This window comes from Cinclus cinclus, chromosome 21 (genome assembly GCF_963662255.1).
Source record: "Cinclus cinclus chromosome 21, bCinCin1.1, whole genome shotgun sequence".
Lineage (NCBI taxonomy): Eukaryota > Metazoa > Chordata > Aves > Passeriformes > Cinclidae > Cinclus > Cinclus cinclus.
In genome coordinates this window covers 9537482-9559678 of record NC_085066.1, presented here as the reverse complement: position 1 = coordinate 9559678, position 22197 = coordinate 9537482, and the positions used below count along the sequence as shown (strand labels likewise).

Sequence of the window (22197 nt, the reverse complement as noted above, 5' to 3'; positions counted from 1 at the left end):
ACCCAAACCCCACATACTGCAATAACACTAATTTCTTAAATTTTTACTCCAAGTTATGTTTCACTGCACTACGTCCAGCAGTTTCATTAGGAACTCCAGTGACTCAGCAGTGGAAGGGACACAAAATTTGGCTTTCCAAGTAAGGAGGGAAAAGGCAAAATAAACCACCCACAATCCAAAACTGTGAATCATTAACTGCAGTAGCACTACATAGCACAATGCAACAAATCCACCCATCAATTGCTTTCCAAAGCAAATTCAGGCTACAACCTGCAGGAGAAATCTCTTCCACAGCCCCTACTTTGACCACAGCAAGATGTCTTTGAGGCTTTCCTGTGCCTGGATTTCCATCCTCCTCATCCTGCCCGGCCTCTCGCATGGAGGGAAACTCCTGGTGGTGCCCATGGTGGGAAGCCACTGGCTGAGCATGCAGGAGGTGGTGGAGAAGCTGAGCCAGAGAGGACACGAGGTGGTGGTGCTGGTTCCTGAGGTGAGCTGGCAGATGGAGACAACGCAGGCCTACAAGGTGGTCACGTACCCGGTGAGGCAGACCCTGGAAGAGCTGGATAACGCCTTCCGGGAATGCATCGACGTGCACCTGACAGAGAAGCCTTTCCCCCTCAACACCCTGGCGATGTACAAAGCTTCAGTGCATGCTTTCAACATCTTCTTTGGGCAGTGCAAAGACCTGTTCCGCAGCCAGGAGACCCTGAGGTTCCTCAACCAAAGTGGCTTTGATGCCATCCTTACAGATCCGATCTTCATGTGTGGGACCATCCTCGCCCACCATCTCTCCCTCCCCTTTGTGTTCTTCATGAGGGGATTCCCTTGCAACCTGCACTTTTCAGCCTCACAGAGCCCCAGCCCTCTGTCCTATATCCCAAGACTCTTCAGCTTCAACTCGGACCGCATGACTTTTTTCCAGAGGGTGGAAAACACCCTGATTTCCCTCCTGGAGCTTGACTACTGCAACGGCTACTATGCAGAGGCACTTGAGCTTTCCTCAGAAGTTCTGCAGAGGGATGTGTCCCTCACAGACCTCGTGAGCCCCGCTGCCATTTGGATCCTGAGGTTTGACTTTGTGTTCGAATACGTAAGGCCAGTGATGCCCAACATGGTCTTTGTTGGGGGGATCAACTGTGCTAAGGAGAAACCACTGCCTAAGGTAATGTTCCTTTGTCTTCAAATTGTACATTTCCCTATGAAAAGTCATTACGTTGTGGCAGGAAGTTTATCGCTATTGATTTTATTTTTTTTAAAAAATGCTGGTATTGGTTTAATTCAACCAGGTTTGGGCAGTTGTTTTCCACAGGCTGAAATCAAATAACCTTGATAGAGACTTCTTTGAATTAACAACAGTTTTGTAACAAACCAAACAAACAAAAAAAAGGATTTCTTCTACCAGAGGGAAATTACTGTCCTCAGTGAATGTGTATTAACCACCAACCAAATCCAGTTTTGATTTTATTTTTATGGCCTCTGACATGTATTTCATTTATTTGATCAGAAACCCAAGAGTTATCTCTTGTTTTGAACTCCAGGGTCATCAGCACCAGTCTCTTCACTTTAGTTGTCTTTTCATGAAAAACTATTTCCAAACTGGCTGTCTGTGTTAAGTTACTCCTCTTTGTGGGGCTGAAATATAAATGTTGTGTTGAAACGATAAGAAATAATCTTAAAATCATGGATTTGGAGAAAGACACTGGAATGCAGAACTCAGATAAGTTTTCAGACTTACTTCTTGACATCTGCTTTTACCAGGATTGTTCAGCAGGCTTGTTAAAGCTAATCTAGAAATCTGAATCTATTTCGATAGACAGCGTGTGATCTCTAAAATGGTAGCACTGGACATCTCTTTCCAGGCACAAAGCAGGACACAAATCCCTTTCCTAGGCAATTGCTCCCACACATCTGAATTGTGTTCACACAATATCTCTGCACAAAGTCTTTGAGCTGAAGGGGTGGGGTTTTTCTTTCTTCTTTCAGATTTCATTTATGCTCTTTGACAGGCTCATGAAAGGCCCTCTAAACCTGATAAACAAGGCAAAGAATAATGCCGTTACCTAGAATATTGGGATAAAATTATATCTAAGGCATTCTATAATGTTATGGCTCACGAGAGTGGTGCTAGTTTGAGATTTAAGCGGCCAATTCTTGCTGGTTGCACAACTTAAGTCTTTACTTTTCTATCCTGAAGGTGTCAGAGCTGCAAAGAGTTTGTACCTTCGCTACAAGGGTAGAGACACCCTGCCCTCATTTTGATCCTGCCAGCTCCTGTCTTCATGCTCCTGTTAAGTGAAAATGTTCCACACCTGGGAAAGTCTTCTCTGTCCTTTCTTCAGTCTCTTTTCTTGCTACATTTTCTACAGACAGCAGAGGAATTTCTCCAGTTTCACTTTGAATACCCAGCTTAGGTCTGAACTCACCTGATTCTGTGCTAATCTAAGAACTTCAATCTTACTTTTCGGTTCTCTCTTTATCGCAAATTTCTCTTGCTTTCCTGATATTGCCTCACATTTCCCACAGTTGTTGCTCTGATGGTCTGGTACAAAAAGTAGGGAGTTTGTGGAGTCCATGAGAAAGTGTGGCCATCCTATCAAGAGGCTTTTGCTGTTCTAGTCAAGGAAAATGAACTTGTATTGGCCGTTTTCAGCCAACTGGTTTTACCACTGAAAATCCGATTGAATCCAGAGTAGTAAATACACCAAGCAGCAATTTCCAAGTTCGTTTGGTCAGCTCTTGTCAGAGCACTTGCAATAACCTCTTTGTGCCCAGATTTCCTGCATTTCATGAGAATTATTTGTGAATCTGTTCAGTCTCCTGCTTTCAGTCTGTGCCATCCCCCCCTCTCTCCTGCATCGTCTCTCTCCAGAAATTGGTTTTCCACGTCTAAGGAATTGTTTTTCCGTGTCCATTGTGACAGAGTGGAGCTACTCAGGGCAGTCCCAGCACCCTTTGGATGTCATGAGACAAATCCCTTTGCCTCAGGCTGTAAGGATTTGTTTCTCCCAACTGAGGATGCTGGGAGTCCCACCACCAGTTATGACCAGAATGGAAAAACTTTGTGCTGATGATAGGTTTCCATCACAAGGACTTCTTCCTTAGCACTGTCCAAAAGGCTTTGCTCTGGCATTGCTTTTCCTTGCACAAAGACAAAACATTCCTGCAGTGGGATTAGTGGAAGGTGTCACACCTTCTCCTAGACTTTCTCTTGTTCACAATACATGAAAGGGGCTTTCAAGACAGCAATCAAAGACCTAAACTCCTTCTTTGTGTCCCTCTGCAGGCCTCCTCTCCCTTTGTTTGCTCTGAACACATCCCTTGGTTCACTTTTTGGCGCAATGCCAGGAGGCTAAAAAGCCAGTCAGGATTGTTCTCCTCAGATTTGGGATTGCGTGATACATCCTGGCGTCTGTGACATCTTCTTAAGTGGTGCAGGTTTGGCTGCTTCCAGGGGGTGGGAATTCAACATCAGCCTCGTGTCCTGAGGAATTGTATCCATTCTGCTGGGCGTATTTTTATTATTTTCTCGTCGTGTATTTACCAGATCAATGGTTCTAACTATGATGATTGTTACAACATGACACCCCTGCTCTTGGTGTCACAGATTTAATGCTGACAGGTCTTAGTGCTGTCAGCCTTTAAAGCTTAAACATTAATAGAGAGTAGAAATGTTTTCCTAAGGATGCTGCTTCCCTTCCTTTCTGCTTAGTCTGCATGGGCCATTCCATAAAGGACTGCTTGGGTCACTTCATAGAAGAATCCTCTGGTTCACTCCCACCGGAATGGCTCTTTTTTACCGAGGTACCGGGATATTTCTCTTCCTGACACTGTCTTTAATCCTGGTTGAAGGTGGAAAGATCCTGTTGAACGAGGGGTTTGGTTAAAATTATATGGAGAGATGAGGAAAGATTTTCTGCTGGCTGCTGATCTTCCAACAAAATGCCATTTTGCATTAAGGAAAATTAATTTCTCTCAGGGTTTTTACTGTTGAAAATAAAAGCAAAACCCAAACCTCAGGTACTGTAATAACACTCATTTCACATATTAATCTTTACTGTAAGTTATGGTTCACTGTATTACTTGCAGCAGTTTCATTAGGGAAGTACATGCTTTTAAAAAGTGCTGAATTGCCTCAGTCTATGACAACTTCTCTCAGCCTCCAATGGCAGCAATGGAAAAGCATCCTTTCAGTGCTCTCTTTATAGGCACAGTCCTCCCATTTGGGTCAGCAGTATTTCTGAGCATCCATTCCGTGGGTGCATTTTCTTCACGGATTTTCCCTGCATTTTGTCATCAGACCTTGGGCATGGTGGGCCGGTGGCAAGAAGTGCCACAAAGCTGGGGTCCTGCTGAGGGAAGAAGGTGGCATTGAGGCAACAACCTTAGCGTGGCATGTGTGAAGTTGACACACCTTTCTTGACTCACACAAAGCCACCTTTGGAGTCCAAACCTGCCCTGAATTGATCCTAATCATTTATTGCTCTCTGTGACCTTGTCGCCAAGGTCTCAGGACCTGAAATGGGAAGAGAGTCCAAAGGGCAGAGCAGGCTACAAAAGCTGGCAAAGCAGGCCTGGCCTCTCTGGAGTGAGGGTTCCTTTCTGCACAGCCCACACCATGCTGGTGGCACTGCTTCTTCCTTTCCTGTGCCTCTTGAGCCCAGCTGCTGCTGGGAAGCTGCTGGTGATCCCCATGGAGGGCAGCCACTGGCTCAGCATGAAAAAAGTGCTGGTTGAACTGAGCAAGAGAGGGCACGAAATTGTGGTCATCGCACCGGACAACAAAATCCTGATCGATTCCGCGGATGTCTATGAACTAAAAACCTACGCTGTGCCATTGATGAAGGAGGTCGTGGAAGAACATGTGCGGTCCCTTAGTGCAAAATCTTTCAGCCAAGATCCTTTCCTGGTGAGATTCTGGAAGCTTTTGGTAGAATACCGGCAGAGTGGGACAATCTTTCATGCTTCCTGCAAGTCCTTGCTGTACAACCAAGAGCTGATGAGGTACATTGGAGACAGTCACTTTGATGCCCTACTCACGGATCCCGTGTCACCTTGTGGGCAGATCATTGCCCTGCACTTCTCCATCCCCACTGTCTACTTCCTGCGGCTGGTCCCATGTGCCTTAGACGTTCGTGCAGCTCAGGGCCTGGACCCACCGTCCTATGTTCCTCGCATGTTCTCAGAAAGCACCGACCACATGACCTTCTCTGAGAGAGTGAGGAACTTCCTGATTGCCCTTTCTGAGTCCTTCATATGCAATATTGCCTATTCTCAATTTGAAGAGCTGGCCTCAGAGTTCCTCCAGAAACCAGTGACAATGACAGAACTTTTAAGTCATGGATCCATCTGGCTGAGGAGAATTGATTTTGTCTTTGAATATCCCATGCCTGTCATGCCCAACATGGTTTTCATTGGAGGCATCCACTGTGGAGAGAAGAAGAAGACATTATCTCAGGTCAGTGGCTGTCTAGGAGAGGTAGTGCATGATCCAAATGTGTTATTTGATAGGGACGTATCTCTCGGAGGGAGATTATTTACAAGAGCCTGAAGTGATGGCACAAGGGGAATGACTTTGAGGTGTCAGAGGAAAGGATCAGACAGGATATTGGGAAGAAACCTTTCCTGTAACAATGGCAAGGTCCTGATACAGGTTTCCCAGAGAAGCTGTGGCTGCCCAAACCAATGAAAGTGTCCAAGCTGGGTTGGATGGGGCTTGGAGCAATCTGGGATAGTGGAAGCTCTCCCTACTAATGGCAGGGGATGAAACGGCATGAGCTTTAAGGTCCTTTTCAATCTAAACCATTCTGGCCTCCTACCTAAGTATATAATTTAGATTAAGACTTTCTCAACAGCCCATCTACATAAACATCTGGCCAGGAGCACAAGATATTATTCCAGCTGCTTTCTTCAGGTGTGCCCAACATGGTGATTTTGTTTGGTAAGGACATCACATGCTATGCTGTGTTTAATTCCTGCTGAAAACAGGCACAGAAATTCTCGGGCAGGAATTAATGCCAAAATGGGCTGGTGAATTATAACAGGTTTTCCAATAGTTTTCGCCTTACATAGAAAGCAGGAGAATATTTCTTCAAGACCATCAGCTTCCTGTCTCCCCAGAAAAATACCTCACTGGGTTATGTGCAAGAGCATCATGTTCTCTGTTACATACCAGCAGTTTTTGAGTCAAAGTTTCATATTTTGTGGTGAAGGTTTTGGTCTTACAGCTTCCATGAAACCCAGCTGAAATCTTGATGTCTATTTTAAGACACATCCAGTTTGGATGGGGAAATGTTGATAGGTGGTTGCTGGGGAATCTGTGGTCTAAAAAGCCCTTGATTAGCTCAGGATGCACATTAGCTTCTTGCTGCATGTGATGTGTATTCTTGCTTGCTTGTGCTGTCAATGGAAAAGTCTCATGCTAAGACAGGGATTAAGTGGAAGGGGAGAAACTCTCCTCAGCAGAGATGGATCTGTAGTTAGTGTCATGCTGCTCTCTCAGCAATGCATCATTTGGCTTCCTAAAAAGGAAGAAGTTTTATCTTGGTGAACGTTACTTAAAAATTCAAAAAACTCCACTCTTTTCTTCCCTAGAATGGTTTTCTCTTGCCAATGTTCCCAAAGCCCTTAGAATGGATTCTTCAACCCTAGCATCACTCTTACTCTTCACTCAAATTCACAGGCTTTTGTGAACATGAATGAGAGAAGCTTCACGGAAAAAAAAAAAAAAATTTGCTTTCCACACCTTCCCCAGACCAACCTATCCTCTGGCTTTGCTTCACTCCTGGAACTTCCCTAAGTGCCAGCACTGAGTTGTTAGTTTCTGTCCTCTAATTTTCACAAAGGGCTCTTTCAAATTGTTACCAAGCTTCCCTTTTATCAGGGCAGTGCTTTTTCCTGTCTCTTCTTTCCAGCAGAACTACTTAACAGCTCCTCGGGGACAAAGCCGGGCAGATCCTCTGGGAAAGCAGCAAGACATCCTGCCTGCAGGCAAAGCCATGGAGCAGCTTCATCTGAGAATCAAACTCTTCTCTGAGGGCAAGGCTCCCTCTCTCTTTTTGTTTTCTTTCTTTTTTTTTTTTTTTAAGGGGTAAAATAGTCCAGCAACAATATTTATTTCAGAAATACTGATTATTCACTCCCGATTTCTTCCTATCCCTCCCCGAACAAGAAAATGATGGCGAGAGATAGGTCAGGATGAGAACAAGGAGTGGAGTGCATGACAGCATCAACTCAATGGTTTTCCTTCACTGATGCAAATACCTCTGCTTCTCCAGTGGATTAAATTTGTACTTGGTGGTGTTCCTGGCTCCAGTGCTGAGCCATATGTAAATCCCAGAGCCTCTTGTGCTGTACAGTGGCACACTTTTGTAATTTTAAACATAAACTCGCCAAGCATTTCAGAACAGCTGTAAAATGCTTCTCAGAAAGGAAGGAAGGAAGGAAGGAAGGAAGGAAGGAAGGAAGGAAGGAAGGAAGGAAGGAAGGAAGGAAGGAAGGAAGGAAGGAAGGAAGGAAGAAAAGAAAGAAAGAAGGAAGGGAGAAAAGAAAGAAAGAAGGAAGGGAGAAAAGAAAGAAAGAAGGAAGGGAGAAAAGAAAGAAAGAAGAAAAGAAAGAAAGAAAGAAAGAAAGAAAGAAAGAAAGAAAGAAAGAAAGAAAGAAAGAAAGAAAGAAAGAAAGAAAGAAAGAAAGAAAGAAAGAAAGAAAGAAAGAAAGAAAGAAAGAAAGAAAGAAAGAAAGAGAAAGCATTTTAATACCTGCTTTCAGAAAGCCTGGTTACTTCGAAATGCCAGTACTATTCCTGGGGTTTTATTTTGGCAAACCCTGATTTTATTTTCAATCTAGCATCAATCAGCACAGATTGAGGCTGAAGGGAGTCTCGCTTACCAAGCCCAGTTCTGCCCAACCTAAATTCATTTATCAGTTAAATGGTTCATCTATGCCTTCAATGGTTACTTGTGAATGGTTCTGCTGGAAAAGCCCGGGTCGTTAAGGGGAAATGTGGGAATCTGGCAGGGAGCTGTGGCTGTGTTTAAAAGTTTCTGTTCTGGGGAAGATGAGCAGAATTGGGATTTCTCGGAACATGGGTCCTGTGGGTAAATACAGCTACTCAGCTTCAGTGAGGATTCTGCTTTTCTTGTCCCTGCTGTGCTCAGCTGGTTGTGGTGCCCATGGATGAGAGTCACTGGCTTAGCCTGTGCTTGCTGCTAGTGGCCCTGAGCCAGAAAGGCTACCAAATTGTCACTGTGGCACCAGAAGTGAACTCAAGCGTGGAGGTGTCCGCACATTACACCCTCAAAAGGTATCCAGTGCCATTATGTAGGGATGAACTGAGAGCATGCGTGAGATCCTTTGGGAATTATAATTTTGAAAGAAAACCCTTTCATCAAAGAGTTACTGCTCTCCTTGAAAAAGTCCAGTTCATCTCCAGCCTCTACACCTCCTCCTGTGGCAGTCTGTTGCGCAGCAAGGATCTGATGAAGTATCTCCAAAGCAGTAAATTCAACCCTATTCTCACAGATCCTCTTGTACCATGTGGACAAATCCTGGCTCTGCATCTCTCGGTCCTGTCTGTTTTCTCTCTCCAGCTATTTCCCTGCAGTTTGGATTTGTGGGTTGCTCAGTGCCCAGACCTGCCTTCCTACATCCCAAGAACATTTATGGACAGCTCAGACCACATGGTGTTAATCCAGCATGTGAAAAACTCAGTTCTCAAGTTCACAGATTCTTTCTTTGCCATTTTGCCTATTTCCCATTTAAACTTCTGGCCTTAGATGTTCTTCACAGACAAGTAGCAGTGGAGGAGCTCTTAAGCCATGGATCCATTTGGCTTGAAAGAGCAGATTTTGGGGTTGAGTATTCCATGCCAGTGATGCCCAACATAGTTTTTATTGAAGGTATGAACTGCGGGAAGAAAAAGCCATTATCTCAGGTCAGTGGTTGCCATGGTAAAATATATGAATATTTAATGCTGTTTGCAAACGCTTTGTGTGTCTATAACAATGTCCATACATTGGTTTTACTGTCACAATTGATTTTTAAAAATGGGGAATCTTTTTGGTTAATAAACCCAACCTTTCAGAATTTAGAAATGAAGCATCATAATGCACCAAATGGTAGATAATGTTCTGGTTGCTCTGGCAACATCTGCATCTACAAGAGCTTTGTGCTGCCTTCCCAGAAGTTTCCCTACAAAGGATGTGCCCAGAGCTACAGTAGTTTGACAAATGTCCTTAAAAATATTCTGGTGTAGGCTATCAGCCTCAACACTAAATGATTCCATTGTTAAAATTACTTCTGTACAATAATTTTCATAATTAGGGCTTGTCTGCAAATCCTGTCTATGCATTAATATTGTTCGCTTTCATGGCCCAGGGGCAAACTTTCCCCAGACTGATCTAGAATGGTATTTCTGAGTTGCTAATTCAGTTTTAAGTACAGCTGGCAAAAACCATGGCTATGTCCTTCCTCCTTCCAGCCCCTACTTCATCCTTCTTAAAAGAAGCCTTTCAGGGAAATGAACTTTGATAGCCAATTTACCATTTTGCTCACAGTGTCATGATATAAAACTGGTGAAGGATTCAGACCGTTTCCCATGAAATGTGAAGCTTTAATATTTTTTCTGATCTTTTGCAAACAGAAAACTACATGGAATGGGAGGAGGGGAGGAATTGTCTTACATTGAAAATTCTTGTTTGGAAAATTAATGATCTTTTAATTAGCTCTTTTGAGCAGACCACTTGTTGAAGGATCCCTCATTTACTTAAATCACAGAATGTCTAGGAGGGTCTGTTCCATGACACAGAGGTGAGGCTGACAGGTTGGTAGTTCCCAGGGGATGCCTTTCTGTCCTTTTTAAAGTTGGGTGCAAGGTTTCCTTTTTCCCAGTCACTGTGACTTCACCTAACTGCCTGGACTTTTCAAATATCATGGAGAGTGACTTGGCAACTCCATCAACCAATTCCCTCAGGACTCTGGGATGCATCTCATGGGGTCTCATGTATTTGGGTCATCAGCTGCCCTTACGTTTGGGCTCCTCGAGTGGTCACCAAAGTGAACTTCTCTTACATTGGGTGAAATTTTGCTCCTCCAGCCCCATCTTTCCATCCATCCACTCAAGAGGTATGGGAAGAGAGGTTTCTGGTGAAGGCTGAGGCAAGAAAAGTTCTTGAGTCCCTCAGTCTTCACCTTGTCCATTGTAACCAGTTTCCTAGTCTTGCTTACTGGGGGTGAAACACTTCCTTTGACCTTCCTGTTGTGGCCATCGTGGCCCTTCTTGTTGTTTTTACCCCAGAAAAGTTCAGCTCTAACTGCACCTTGGACTTCCTGACCTCCTCCCTACCTAACCAGGCAGTGCTCCTCCAACCCCGTGTTCCTCCAATACAGAGAGGAGGTGTTTCCCAGGGTAGGTCTTGCCCTTATTTGTGTTTGAAAAATAGGATGAAATTTAACAGCTTTTCTGCCACCTGTGCCATATCTGTGTTTAAATACTTACCAATGCAAATAAGTCTAAAGATCATCCATAAAAACCAGACACCAGATTGCTTAAAATCACCAAGCTGGGAATCTCCTTCCCTGGAGGCACTGACCTGTTCCCTGCAGGAATGGCCCCAGGGCTCAATGCTTCTCCACCAGTTGTGGTTCTGCTCCTGTCCCTGGTGGGTCTGGCTGCTCCTGGGAAGCTCCTGGTGGTGCCGGCGGATGGCAGCCACTGGCTCAGCATGCGGGAGGTGGTGGACATCCTGGGGCAGAGGGGACATGAGGTGGTTGTGCTGGTACCTGAAGTCACTATGCGCATCAAGCCATCAAAGACTTTTGGGATGAAAATGTACTCAGTCCCCTACACAAAGGAAGAGTTGAAGAAAGAATTCCAGGCATTTTTTCATTTTTCATTTGAACAAGGATCTTTCCTGGAAAGATTTGTTAAAGCCTACCAAGGTATTAAAAGAATAACTACATTTGGGGTCTCCAGCTGTGGATATCTCCTGCAAAACAAAGAGCTCGTCAGGTACCTTGAGGAGAACAAGTTCGATGTTGTCCTTACAGATCCTGTCCTACTCTGTGGGGCAATCCTAGCGAAGCATCTTTCACTTCCTTCTGTGTATTTCTTACGAGGAATCCCATGTGGTTTAGATTTTGATGCCACTCAGTGTCCCAGGCCCCATTCCTATGTCCCCAGGGGATTTACACAACTTACAGACCGCATGACCTTTCTACAACGGGTAAAGAATATACTTCATGACATCCTAGATATTTTTCTCTGTGATTTTGCCTTTCAACCTTACTCAAAACTGGCTTCTGAGTTCCTACAGCAGGACGTGACTGTGCAGGATCTCTTACACCAGGCTTCAGTTTGGCTCCTGAGGTCAGAATTTGTTTTAGAGTATCCAAGACCTTTGATGCCAAACATCATTCCAATTGGAGGAGTAAACTGTGCTCACAAGGACCTGTCTCAGGTGGGTCTGATTTTAATTCATTCCTTGATTGATTTCTGTGTTCAGAAGGGGAGAATTTTTTCACGCAATAGGCACTAAGTCTACAATTCTGGTGACTTAGCTGAATCCTTGTGAAAGGAACTGTTTTCCTCTCCTTATTCCTGACTTTCCACTTCCTGAGTAGGCAGCCATTCCTTCTGTCGTTAAAAGCATGCTCAGTTTAAGGGGATCACCAGGGTTTTCTGGTGAAGACCTATGATGGTACATTGATGCCAACAGCAAGGTGCCAAGCTCCTGCCAGGAGCAAGTCTGATTTGACACAGACAGCACGGCTTGACTGGCACTGAGGGTTTGGGTGCAGCCTTGTGCATGATGCCAAGCTTTGGGCTCCCTGGGCTGCTGGCAAGAGACCTGTGCAGTGTTCCTCCTGCAGAGCCTCCTCTGCTTCTCCAGGGGAGAGCCTGGAGGGTTGCGTGAGTTCTTTTGGTGCTCTGGCTTTCTTTTCAGTCTTGTTCCTATAGGATTGGTGTGCTGCAGGGTGGGATCCTGCAGCCCAGTATGTGGCAATTCCACCCATCCCCAAGTGTGGAGGAGGCAAAGACACCTTACAGACATCCCCATGCACACTGGGATTGGCCACACGAGCATTCACACAACACCACCACTGCTGGACACTGTGGGGGCATTGTCAGTGACAAAAACAAGGCCAGAATTAGGCCCTGAATTGTTCTGTGGAAAGTCTTCCTCACAGAGTGCTCATAAATGTCTGCTCCGAAACCTGGCATCATCCTTCCATCTCTTCTGTCTTCTTGTTCTGTAAACCATCTTAAAGAGCTGTTCCACAACTGCTGTGGGGTCTCAGTCACCCAGACATGATTTTCCCATGAGAGTGGGAGAGGGGACAGGTCTGACCTGGGAGGAAAGAGAAGTCTCTGCTGGGCTGAATGGTGATGTGCAGGTGACATATCTCGTTCATGTGACACATCTCCCACATGTGCAGAAGTCTAGCCAGAGGAAAGCAATCCGAAGTGCAGTCCCAGAGCAATCCCTGCCTCCCTCTAAAGGTACTCTGGACTGTTCCTCTGATAGAGACAGGTGGAGTTATCTGGTGCTTCTATGGACTTGGCAGGAATTCCATGCCTGTTACGCTGTCTTTTATGATACCAGAGATTACACATTTACTACCCAGCACATTAAATAAGGATCAAAATTTGGGCAGTGGCACAGATCATTTGAAGACGTGGACTGGAAGGTGGTGCTCTGGTGCTGCCACGGCTTTCCTTCCCTGGAGGCACTGACCTGATCCCTGCAGGAATGGCCCCAGGGCTCAGTGCTTCCCCTCCAGTTGTGGTTCTGCTCCTGTCCCTGTTGGGTCTGGCTGCTGCTGGGAAACTCCTGGTGATGCATGTGGATGGAAGCCCCTGGCTCAGCCTGCAGGAAGTGCTGGAAAGCCTGAGGCAGAAGGGACATGAGGTGGTTGTAGTGGCACCTGAAGTCTCTTTGCACATCAAGCCATCAAAGAACTTTGTGATGAAAATGTACTCAGTCCCCTACACAAAGGAAGAGTTCGAAAAAGGTATGAAGGCCTATTTTCATGTTGCATTTGAAGAAGGATCTTTTTTTGAAAGATTTTTTAAAGTATTTGAAAGTACAAAAAAAATCACTAATTTTGGGGTCTCCAGCTGTGAACACCTCCTGCAAAACAAAGAGCTCATCAAGTACCTTGAGGACAGCAAGTTTGATGCTGTTTTTACAGACCCTTTCCTACCATGTGGAGCAATCCTGGCAGAGCATCTTTCACTTCCTGCCATATATTTCTTCCGAATAGTCCCGTGTGGGTTAGATTTTGAAGCCTCTCAGTGTCCCAGTCCTCCTTCCTATGTGCCCAGGGAATTTACAGACAATACAGACCGCATGATGTTTCTCCAGCGAGTGAAGAACCTACTCTTTGACATCCCAAATCTATTTCTCTGTGATTTTGTTTTCAAACCCTACTCAAAACTGGCTTCTGAGTTTCTGCAGCGGGAGGTGACTGTGCTGGATCTCTTACGGAAGGGCTCTGTCTGGCTCTTCAGGTTAGATTTTGTGCTTGACTATCCAAGGCCCTTGATGCCCAACATTATTCCAATTGGAGGAGTAAACTGTGCTCACAAGGAGCTGCCTAAGGTGGGTCTGGTTTTAGTCCATGCCTCGATTGACTTCTGTGTTCAGGAAGGTGGAGTTCTGTGCAGTGATAGGAATCCCATTTCTGTAGGATGAGGTGAATCCTCATGGAAGGAACTATTTTTCTCTCATATTTTTCAACTTTGCCTTTCCTGTGTAGGCAGATGTTCCTTCTAGCTTTTAAGGGGTTCTCTGTTATAAGGAAACACCAGGATCTTCTAGTGACCCTGTTCTAAGGATCTGTGATACAACATTGATTCTGCCAGCCAAAGAGATTGTGAGAATTTGTGGATAGAAAGAAAAAGGTTTGAATTTGTATAATGATCGGTTCCAATGGGATCTCCAAGAAGACCTTAAAAACACTTTGCTTGATCCAAATCTTGCTCTGATGCCTGGAGCAGGTCTGATTTGACACATCCAGCACAGCTTGACTGGCACTGAGGGTTTGGGTGCAGCCTTGTACATGATATTAAATGCTCCAATGTGCCCTGTGCTTGGGTTCCCTGGGTTGCTGACAAGATACCTGGGCACAGTTCCTCCTGGAGAGCCTCCTCTGCTGCTGCAGTGGTGAGCCTGAGAAATTGGGTGAGTTTTTTCGTTGCTCTGGCTTTCTCCTTGTTCATATTCCTTGGGATTTCTGTGGTGTGAGGTGGGATCCTGCAGCCCAGTATGTGGCAATTCCACCCATCCCCAAGTGTGGAGGAGGCAAAGACACCTTACAGACATCCCCATGCACACTGGGATTGGCCACACGAGCATTCACACAACACCACCACTGCTGGACACTGTGGGGGCATTGTCAGTGACAAAAACAAGGCCAGAATTAGGCCCTGAATTGTTCTGTGGAAAGTCTTCCTCACAGAGTGCTCATAAATGTCTGCTCAAACCTCCTAGCTCACAAAAATCAAACATTGCATGTCCTGAGGTAGGTCTGGGGGATTGGAGATGCTGCTTGATGTGGGTCATATTTCCTGCAGAAACCTGGGATCATCCTTCCATCTTCTCTGTCTTCTCAGTCTAGAAACTGTCTTTAAAGAGCTGATCAACAGCTTCCATGGGGTCTGGGTCTCCTAGAGATGAGTTTTACAAAAGAGGGACAGGGGACAGTCCTTGCCTGGAGGGAAGAAAAATCTCTGCAGGGCTGAATGGGGACTTGTGTGTTCTGCATGTGACTCAACTTATAATATGTCACAGCCAGAGCTAAAGGATCCAAAGTGCAGTTCCCGAGCAACCTCTTGCTTTTAGGGCACCTTTTACTGTTCATCTGATAGAGACAGGTGGAGTTACGTGATGATTCTATACACGTGGCAGTTATCCCATGCTTGCTGTGCAGCCTTTTATCACATCAGGGATTACACATTTACTACCCAGCACATTAAATAAGGATCAAAATTTGGGCAGTGGCATAGATCATTTGAAGTCGTGGACTGGACAGTGGTGCTCTGGTGCTGCCACGGCTTTCCTTCCCTGGAGGCACTGACCTGATCCCTGCAGGAATGGCCCCAGGGCTCAGTGCTTCCCCTCCAGTTGTGGTCCTGCTCCTGTCCCTGCTGGATCTGGCTGCTGCTGGGAAACTCCTGGTGGTGCCAGTGGATGGGAGCCACTGGCTCAGCATGCGGGAGGTGGTGGACATGCTCCAGCAGAAGGGACATGAGGTGGTTGTAGTGGCACCTGAAGTCTCTTTGCACATCAAGCCATCAAAGAACTTTGTGATGAAAATGTACTCAGTCCCCTACACCAAGGAAGAGATGGAGAAAGATTTCAAGGCGTTCTTTCATGTTTCATTTGAAGAGGGATCTTTTTTTGAAAGATTTTTTAAAGTGTACAGAAGTATGAAAAGAATCACTGACTTGGAGGTGTCCAGCTGTGAACACCTCCTGCAAAACAAAGAGCTCATCAAGTACCTTGAGGAGAGCAAGTTCGATGCGGTCTTTACAGACCCTTTCCTACCATGTGGAGCAATCCTGGCAGAGCATCTTTCACTTCCTTCTGTGTATTTCTTACGAGGAATCCCGTGCGGTTTAGATTTTGAAGCCACACAGTGTCCCAATCCTCCTTCCTATGCCCCAAGAATAAATACAGACAATACAGACCGCATGACGTTTCTCCAGCGAGTGAAGAACCTACTCTTTGACATCCCAAATCTATTTCTCTGTGATTTTGCCTTTCAACCCTACTCAAAACTGGCTTCTGAGTTTCTGCAGCGGGAGGTGACTGTGCTGGATCTCTTACGGAAGGGCTCTGTCTGGCTCTTCAGGTTAGATTTTGTGCTTGACTATCCAAGGCCCTTGATGCCCAACATTATTCCAATTGGAGGAGTAAACTGTGCTCACAAGGAGCTGCCTAAGGTGGGTCTGGTTTTAATTCATTCCTTGATTGACTTCTGTGTTCAGGAAGGTGGAGTTCTGTGCAGTGATAGGAATCCCATTTCTGTAGGGTGAGGTGAATCCTCATGAAAGGAGCTGTTTCACTCTCAATTTTTTCCTGACTGCATTTTCTGCGTAGGCAGCTTTCCTTCTCGCTTTTAAATGGTGCTCAGTTGCCAGCCAATGCTAGGATCTTCTAGTGAGTGTTTGTAGTGGGAAATGGATGGCACCAGCAAAGGAGTAGTTAGACCTTGTGGATAATAAGAAAATTCTTGAGTTGCTTTAATGCCCAGCTCCTGCCAGGAGCAAGTCTGATTTGACACAGACAGCACGGCTTGACTGGCACTGAGGGTTTGGGTGCAGCCTTGTGCATGATGCCAAGCTTTGGGCTCCCTGGGCTGCTGGCAAGAGACCTGTGCAGTGTTCCTCCTGCAGAGCCTCCTCTGCTTCTCCAGGGGAGAGCCTGGAGGGTTGCGTGAGTTCTTTTGGTGCTCTGGCTTTCTTTTCAGTCTTGTTCCTATAGGATTGGTGTGCTGCAGGGTGGGATCCTGCAGCCCAGTATGTGGCAATTCCACCCATCCCCAAGTGTGGAGGAGGCAAAGACACCTTACAGACATCCCCATGCACACTGGGATTGGCCACACGAGCATTCACACAACACCACCACTGCTGGACACTGTGGGGGCATTGTCAGTGACAAAAACAAGGCCAGAATTAGGCCCTGAATTGTTCTGTGGAAAGTCTTCCTCACAGAGTGCTCATAAATGTCTGCTCCGAAACCTGGCATCATCCTTCCATCTCTTCTGTCTTCTTGTTCTGTAAACCATCTTAAAGAGCTGTTCCACAACTGCTGTGGGGTCTCAGTCACCCAGACATGATTTTCCCATGAGAGTGGAAGAGGGGACAGGTCTGACCTGGGAGGAAAGAGAAGTCTCTGCTGGGCTGAATGGTGATGTGCAGGTGACATATCTCGTACATGTGACACATCTCCCACATGTGCAGAAGTCTAGCCAGAGGAAAGCAATCCGAAGTGCAGTCCCAGAGCAATCCCTGCCTCCCTCTAAAGGTACTCTGGACTGTTCCTCTGATAGAGACAGGTGGAGTTATCTGGTGCTTCTATGGACTTGGCAGGAATTCCATGCCTGTTACGCTGTCTTTTATGATACCAGAGATTACACATTTACTACCCAGCACATTAAATAAGGATCAAAATTTGGGCAGTGGCACAGATCATTTGAAGTCGTGGACTGGACAGTGGTGCTCTGGTGCTGCCACGGCTTTCCTTCCCTGGAGGCACTGACCTGATCCCTGCAGGAATGGCCCCAGGGCTCAGTGCTTCCCCTTCAGTTATGGTTATGCTCCTGTCCCTGCTGGATCTGGCTGCTGCTGGGAAACTCCTGGTGGTGCCAGTGGATGGGAGCCACTGGCTCAGCATGCGGGAGGTGGTGGACATGCTCCAGCAGAAGGGACATGAGGTGGTTGTAGTGGCACCTGAAGTCTCTTTGCACATCAAGCCATCAAAGAACTTTGTGATGAAAATGTACTCAGTCCCCTACACCAAGGAAGAGATGGAGAAAGATTTCAAGCTGTTTCTCCATACTTCATTTGAAGAGGGATCTTTTATTGAAAGATTTCTTAAAGTGTATGAAGTTATGAAAAAACTTGGTAATATGTCTGCTGTTTCCTGTGATCACCTCCTGCAAAACAAAGAGCTCATCAGGTACCTTGAGGAGAGCAACTTTGATGCGGTCTTTACAGACCCTGTAGTACCATGTGGGGTGATCCTGGCAGAGCATCTTTCACTTCCTTCTGTGTATTTCTTACGAGGAATCCCATGCGGTTTAGATTTTGAAGCCACACAGTGTCCCAATCCTCCTTCCTATGTGCCCAGGGCATTTTCTCAACTTACGGACCGCATGACCTTTCTCCAGCGAGTGAAGAACCTACTCTTTGACACCCAAAATCTATTTCTTTGTGATTTTGCCTTTGACCCGTTCTCGAAACTGGCTTCTGAGTTTCTGCAGCGGGAGGTGACTGTGCTGGATCTCTTACGGAAGGGCTCTGTCTGGCTCTTCAGGTTAGATTTTGTGCTTGACTATCCAAGGCCCTTGATGCCCAACATCATTCCAATTGGAGGAGTAAACTGTGCGCATAAGGAGCTACCACAGGTGGATAATATTCTGTTTTTAATTTGTGCTGTGATGGATTTCTTTATTCAGGAGGGTTGAATCTTGTGTTTTGGATGGGAATCTAGTTCCCCTTTCCTGTGGTTGGATGAATGCTCATGAATTGTTCTCTCCCTTTCAATTTGTAGGCAGCTGCGCTGTATCCTCTCACCTATAAAGTTTGTTCTGCATGTGCTGTTTCCATTTCACATATTCAGAGCCATTTTCTGTAATTCTGTGTAACTTAGTACTCTCCTAGTGAGTGATGAACGACACTGTGGGGCTGTCAAAGCCTTGCTGTCAGGTGTAATCCCTAATTAGCAAATTGTTGTAGTTGAGTCTGGGAAATACTGAGAACTGCACGTCAGGCTTCTGTCCTTGTTGCTTCACTACATCTTTCTTCACCAGTGAATTTTTCTGCTTCTTCACCTGGGTATTCCCTATGCTGGCATCTGGAGGAATGTGGCAAGTTGGGGGCTCTCAGGCTGAGAAGCAGCCTCTCTGTTTGGAGGCAGATCTAGGAAAATGTTGGCTTAGTGATGGCTGTGTGAGGTGCAACAGTAAATTTCAGAGGTCTCAAGGTGCTACAGTGGCTTGGCAGGTGGTGCTCAAAGGTGAAAGAGCTGCCAAAGGCTTTGTTATAAAACAGAGGCTTATCTGGTGCATCCCCCACATTTATCAGGTGCCTGAACTCTGCTGCTGGTTATGCAGTCTTTTATCCCACCAGTGATTACAGATTAACTACACAGCAAATAAAGCAAGGATACAATGTCTGGCTAGGCACAGATTGCTTGGAAGCACAGAGTGGTGCTCTGGTGCTCCACCAGTGCTGCCGCGGCTTTCCTTCTCTGGAGACATTCACCTGATCCCTGCAGGAATGGCCCCAGGGCTCAGTGCTTCCCCTCCAGTTGTGATTCTGCTCCTGTCCCTGCTGGGTCTGGCTGCTGCTGGGAAGCTCCTAGTGGTGCCAGTGGATGGGAGCCACTGGCTCAGCATGCGGGAATTGCTGGACATGCTCCAGCAGAAGGGGCACGAGGTGGTCGTGGTAGCACCTGAAGTGACTTTGCACATCAAGCCATCCAAGACCTTTGTAATGAAAAAGTACCCAGTGCCATTCACGGAGGAAGAGATGGATGAAGTTGTCCAAGGATTAGTAAAGGATGTATTTGAAGAAGGATCTTTTGTGGAAAGAGTTATTAGACTTTATCAACGGGCAAAAAAAAACTCTGCTCTGTTCCTGGCCACCTGTACACATTTACTCCATAACAAGGAGCTCATCAGGTACCTTGAGGAGAGCAAGTTCGATGCTGTCCTCACAGACCCTTTCCTACCCTGTGGGGCAATCCTGGCAGATTATCTTTCCTTGCCTTCTGTGTATTTCCTGCAGCAAATGCCATGTCGCTTGGAATATCAGTCCACCCAGTGCCCCAACCCCACTTCCTATGTCCCCAGAGCATTTACAGACCTTACAGACCACATGACCTTTGTCCAGCGGGTGAAGAACCTGCTCTATGACATCCCAAATTTTTTCCTCTGTGATGTTGTCTTCCAACCTTATGCTGAACTGGCTTCAGAATTCCTCAAGCGGGAGGTGACCGTGCCAGATCTTCTGAGCCAGGCTTCCATTTGGCTCCTGAAGCTGGACTTCGTCTTGCACTTCCCAAAACCCTTGATGCCCAACATGGTTTTGATTAGTGGAGTAAATTGTGCTTACAAGAAACTCAATCAGGTGGGTCGTGCTCTGTTTTCTCTTGTTCTTGCAGGTTTTGGAATCTCTGGGAAGCTGAAACACAGCTTTTGTTAGAAAGGTGGATTTCAAATTGCCCATGCTTTGCAGAGAGGTGCTGGTTCTGGTGTCTGTGAAGGATTATCAGAGTAGAAAGGTGGAGAGAGTGTTGTTTATGGAATTAGCTCTGGGAGACTCCCCATTGGTCCTGTGCCCCCTGGTGCAAGGCAGCTTTGGAGTAGGCTGTTGGTGTGGTGCAAGACACACTTTGACTTTAGGAGTCAAATCAGCCTCTGGCTGAATTCCTCCACAATTCTGTTTTGGTTTTGTTTTTTTTTTTTTGGTTTTTTTTTTTTTTTTTTTTTTGTTTTGTTTTGGGTTTTTTTTTGTTTGGTTTTTTTTTTTGGTTTTTTTTTTTTTTTTGGGGGGGGGTTTTTTGGTTTGTTTTTTGGTTTTTTTTTTTCTTTTTTTTAGGAAGTATACTCTGTGCTTTGAATTATCATAGACTCATAAAATATATTCATCTGGAAGGTCATTACAGACCTCTCTGAGAACCTCCTATCAGAATATATCCAGTTAGGTTGGGTTGTTCCTTTCTCTGTCTTGTTAATTTTAAGTATCTCCTATAGTGAAGACACCTTATTATATCCAATTACTTCCCATATCCAGTTCAAATTTTTCCATGCTGCATCTTGTGATTGTTGCCTCTTGTCCTGTCACTGACAATCTTATTTTTTTCTTTAACTTTTCATCATCTCCTGCAGTCAAGATGTAGTGCACCTGTCCTGTGGCATGGGATCATCCCATTCCAGAACTTTGCATTTGCCTTTGCTGACTTTCATGAGGCTTTTATAGGCTCATTTTACCAGCTCATATATCCCAGGCCACTGATGCTCCTTAGTTAATTTTTCATCCAGCATCCAAAAAATAAAGTATAAATTACTTCATTCTTCTAAAATGAATTTTGGATTCATGTCAGTCTTTTTTTTTTTTAGTGTGTTTTCAAATAGATTTTCTGGTTTTCAGAGTATCCTCATAGATTCTATTTTTAATAATAGCTGTTCCTGTTGGGTTTTTCAGATATTTGCTTTACAAAATGCTGAGATAAGGCTGATATTTCAGAAAACGTCCAGTCTCACACAGTAAAAACAGAGGATTTTTAAGAGGATTCAAACTTGGCACTCTGGTTAGAAAAGCAGAGATGAAATGAAGTGCACAGTAAACCTATGAAAAGAATTATGGCGGAAGTCTGTAAAATTTTTCACAAGGAGAACTGATAGTTTCTCCTGATATTTGTCCTATGACTAACACTGAAATGCAGCAACCTTCAAACAAATAAATGGAAGTATTTTTTCACACCGTGCCCCAAAAAACCCCAAATCAGCCTCACAAGAGATGCAGATTTTCTTTTTTGTAGATAAACCCTCTGAATTTAAGGTGGATTTAGGGGGTTAATAAGAGGTACAGGCTGCCTGACAGGATTTATAGGCTTACAGGAGAGATAATCATGGATTCCCTTAGCTCGGATATTTGCCGTACTGTTTCCAGATTACAACCTTGGCGCTCAGTTCTGTACTTTTGCTTGACTTTATCCTGCTATCTCACCTTTGCAATGGGCTGGACTTGTGGACTTCAGTCTCTGCACTCGTAAACACGTGGAGGGTGTTTGTGTGCTGCTCAAAATCCAGTGTCACAATTTCTGTGAACTTTTACTGAACTTTTCTGATTTTTTTTTAACTTTCCTGAGCTTGGCCTCAAGGGTTTGGGTTGAGGGGGGGATTTTTTACCTCTTTAATGTTGTTATATGGGGTTTTGTATTAGTGTCTCACTGATGACATATGTTTGGCTGAAATGTTAGCAGAACTTAACTGGGTGGGGAGTGATTATGTACCAAATACGAGATTTGAGAGGCCTTTATACAGGGTAAGAGTGTTTCTGCAACTCTGAGTTTACTACCTGAGTATGTACTGCCAACTTAAGGCTTGTTTAATGCTGTTTCACCTCATTATTTGAGACCTTTTTGCCACAGAAATGTGGAAATGCTGCCCTGGCAGGTGAGAATCCCCTTCCCTTCACTTCCTGTAGATTTTAGTCTTTCAGTGCTGCCCCACTGCCATCTAGAGCCACAGTTCTGCTTCACCAGCTGCAGAATCAGACTGAATCAGATCATGAAACTGTTAAGGTTGGAAATCCCTCTAAGATCAGAGTCCAACTATTAACACAGCATTGCCAGGTCTATCACTAAACTGCATCCCCAAGTGCCAGATCCATATGCTTTTTGAATGCTTCCAGGAATGGGGACTCCATCACTGCCCTGGACAGCCCCTTCCAGTGCTTGACAG

General features: G+C 45.3%; 6 protein-coding genes across 6 annotated transcripts; all 6 read left to right on the top strand.

The window, feature by feature from the left end:
- Positions 1–316: 316 nt before the first annotated feature.
- On the top strand, positions 317–9599 carry LOC134052288 (UDP-glucuronosyltransferase 1-6-like). Its single transcript, XM_062506654.1, has 5 exons — positions 317–1170; positions 5362–5458; positions 8157–8302; positions 8788–8932; positions 9555–9599. Exons 1-5 carry the CDS (start codon positions 317–319, stop codon positions 9597–9599), a joined length of 1287 nt encoding a protein of 428 aa, XP_062362638.1.
- A 1005-nt stretch (positions 9600–10604) lies between these two features.
- Positions 10605–11694, top strand: LOC134052287 (UDP-glucuronosyltransferase 1A1-like). Its single transcript, XM_062506652.1, has 2 exons — positions 10605–11456; positions 11620–11694. The coding sequence occupies exons 1-2, from the start codon at positions 10605–10607 to the stop codon at positions 11692–11694; spliced, it is 927 nt and encodes a 308-aa protein (XP_062362636.1).
- Positions 11695–12749: 1055 nt separating this feature from the next.
- LOC134052286 (UDP-glucuronosyltransferase 1A1-like) lies at positions 12750–13782 on the top strand. The gene is made up of 2 exons (XM_062506651.1): positions 12750–13601; positions 13759–13782. Exons 1-2 carry the CDS (start codon positions 12750–12752, stop codon positions 13780–13782), a joined length of 876 nt encoding a protein of 291 aa, XP_062362635.1.
- Positions 13783–15094: 1312 nt separating this feature from the next.
- On the top strand, positions 15095–16164 carry LOC134052285 (UDP-glucuronosyltransferase 1A1-like). The gene is made up of 2 exons (XM_062506650.1): positions 15095–15946; positions 16108–16164. Exons 1-2 carry the CDS (start codon positions 15095–15097, stop codon positions 16162–16164), a joined length of 909 nt encoding a protein of 302 aa, XP_062362634.1.
- Positions 16165–17280: 1116 nt separating this feature from the next.
- Positions 17281–18192, top strand: LOC134052283 (UDP-glucuronosyltransferase 1A1-like). The gene has a single exon (XM_062506649.1). It carries the CDS (start codon positions 17281–17283, stop codon positions 18190–18192), a length of 912 nt encoding a protein of 303 aa, XP_062362633.1.
- An 814-nt stretch (positions 18193–19006) lies between these two features.
- LOC134052348 (UDP-glucuronosyltransferase 1A1-like) lies at positions 19007–20236 on the top strand. Its single transcript, XM_062506731.1, has one exon. The coding sequence runs from the start codon at positions 19007–19009 to the stop codon at positions 19931–19933; it is 927 nt and encodes a 308-aa protein (XP_062362715.1). The 3' UTR covers positions 19934–20236.
- The last annotated feature ends 1961 nt before the right edge of the window (positions 20237–22197 follow it).

What these genes read in the sequence shown, in the direction of transcription:
- LOC134052288 (XM_062506654.1), top strand. Translation starts at nt 317, where the DNA reads ATGTCTTTGAGGCTTTCCTGTGCCTGGATTTCCATCCTCCTCATCCTG. An exon ending in GCACATTACACCCTCAAAAG is followed by an intron (nt 8,303 to 8,787) that starts GTATCCAGTGCC and finishes TGTTCTTCACAG; the next exon opens with ACAAGTAGCAGTGGAGGAGC. An exon ending in AGAAAAAGCCATTATCTCAG is followed by an intron (nt 8,933 to 9,554) that starts GTCAGTGGTTGC and finishes TTTTGCTCACAG; the next exon opens with TGTCATGATATAAAACTGGT.
- LOC134052287 (XM_062506652.1), top strand. Translation starts at nt 10,605, where the DNA reads ATGGCCCCAGGGCTCAATGCTTCTCCACCAGTTGTGGTTCTGCTCCTG. An exon ending in CTCACAAGGACCTGTCTCAG is followed by an intron (nt 11,457 to 11,619) that starts GTGGGTCTGATT and finishes CTTCCTGAGTAG; the next exon opens with GCAGCCATTCCTTCTGTCGT.
- LOC134052286 (XM_062506651.1), top strand. Translation starts at nt 12,750, where the DNA reads ATGGCCCCAGGGCTCAGTGCTTCCCCTCCAGTTGTGGTTCTGCTCCTG. An exon ending in CTCACAAGGAGCTGCCTAAG is followed by an intron (nt 13,602 to 13,758) that starts GTGGGTCTGGTT and finishes TTTCCTGTGTAG; the next exon opens with GCAGATGTTCCTTCTAGCTT.
- LOC134052285 (XM_062506650.1), top strand. Translation starts at nt 15,095, where the DNA reads ATGGCCCCAGGGCTCAGTGCTTCCCCTCCAGTTGTGGTCCTGCTCCTG. An exon ending in CTCACAAGGAGCTGCCTAAG is followed by an intron (nt 15,947 to 16,107) that starts GTGGGTCTGGTT and finishes CTGCGTAGGCAG; the next exon opens with CTTTCCTTCTCGCTTTTAAA.
- LOC134052283 (XM_062506649.1), top strand. Translation starts at nt 17,281, where the DNA reads ATGGCCCCAGGGCTCAGTGCTTCCCCTTCAGTTATGGTTATGCTCCTG.
- LOC134052348 (XM_062506731.1), top strand. Translation starts at nt 19,007, where the DNA reads ATGGCCCCAGGGCTCAGTGCTTCCCCTCCAGTTGTGATTCTGCTCCTG.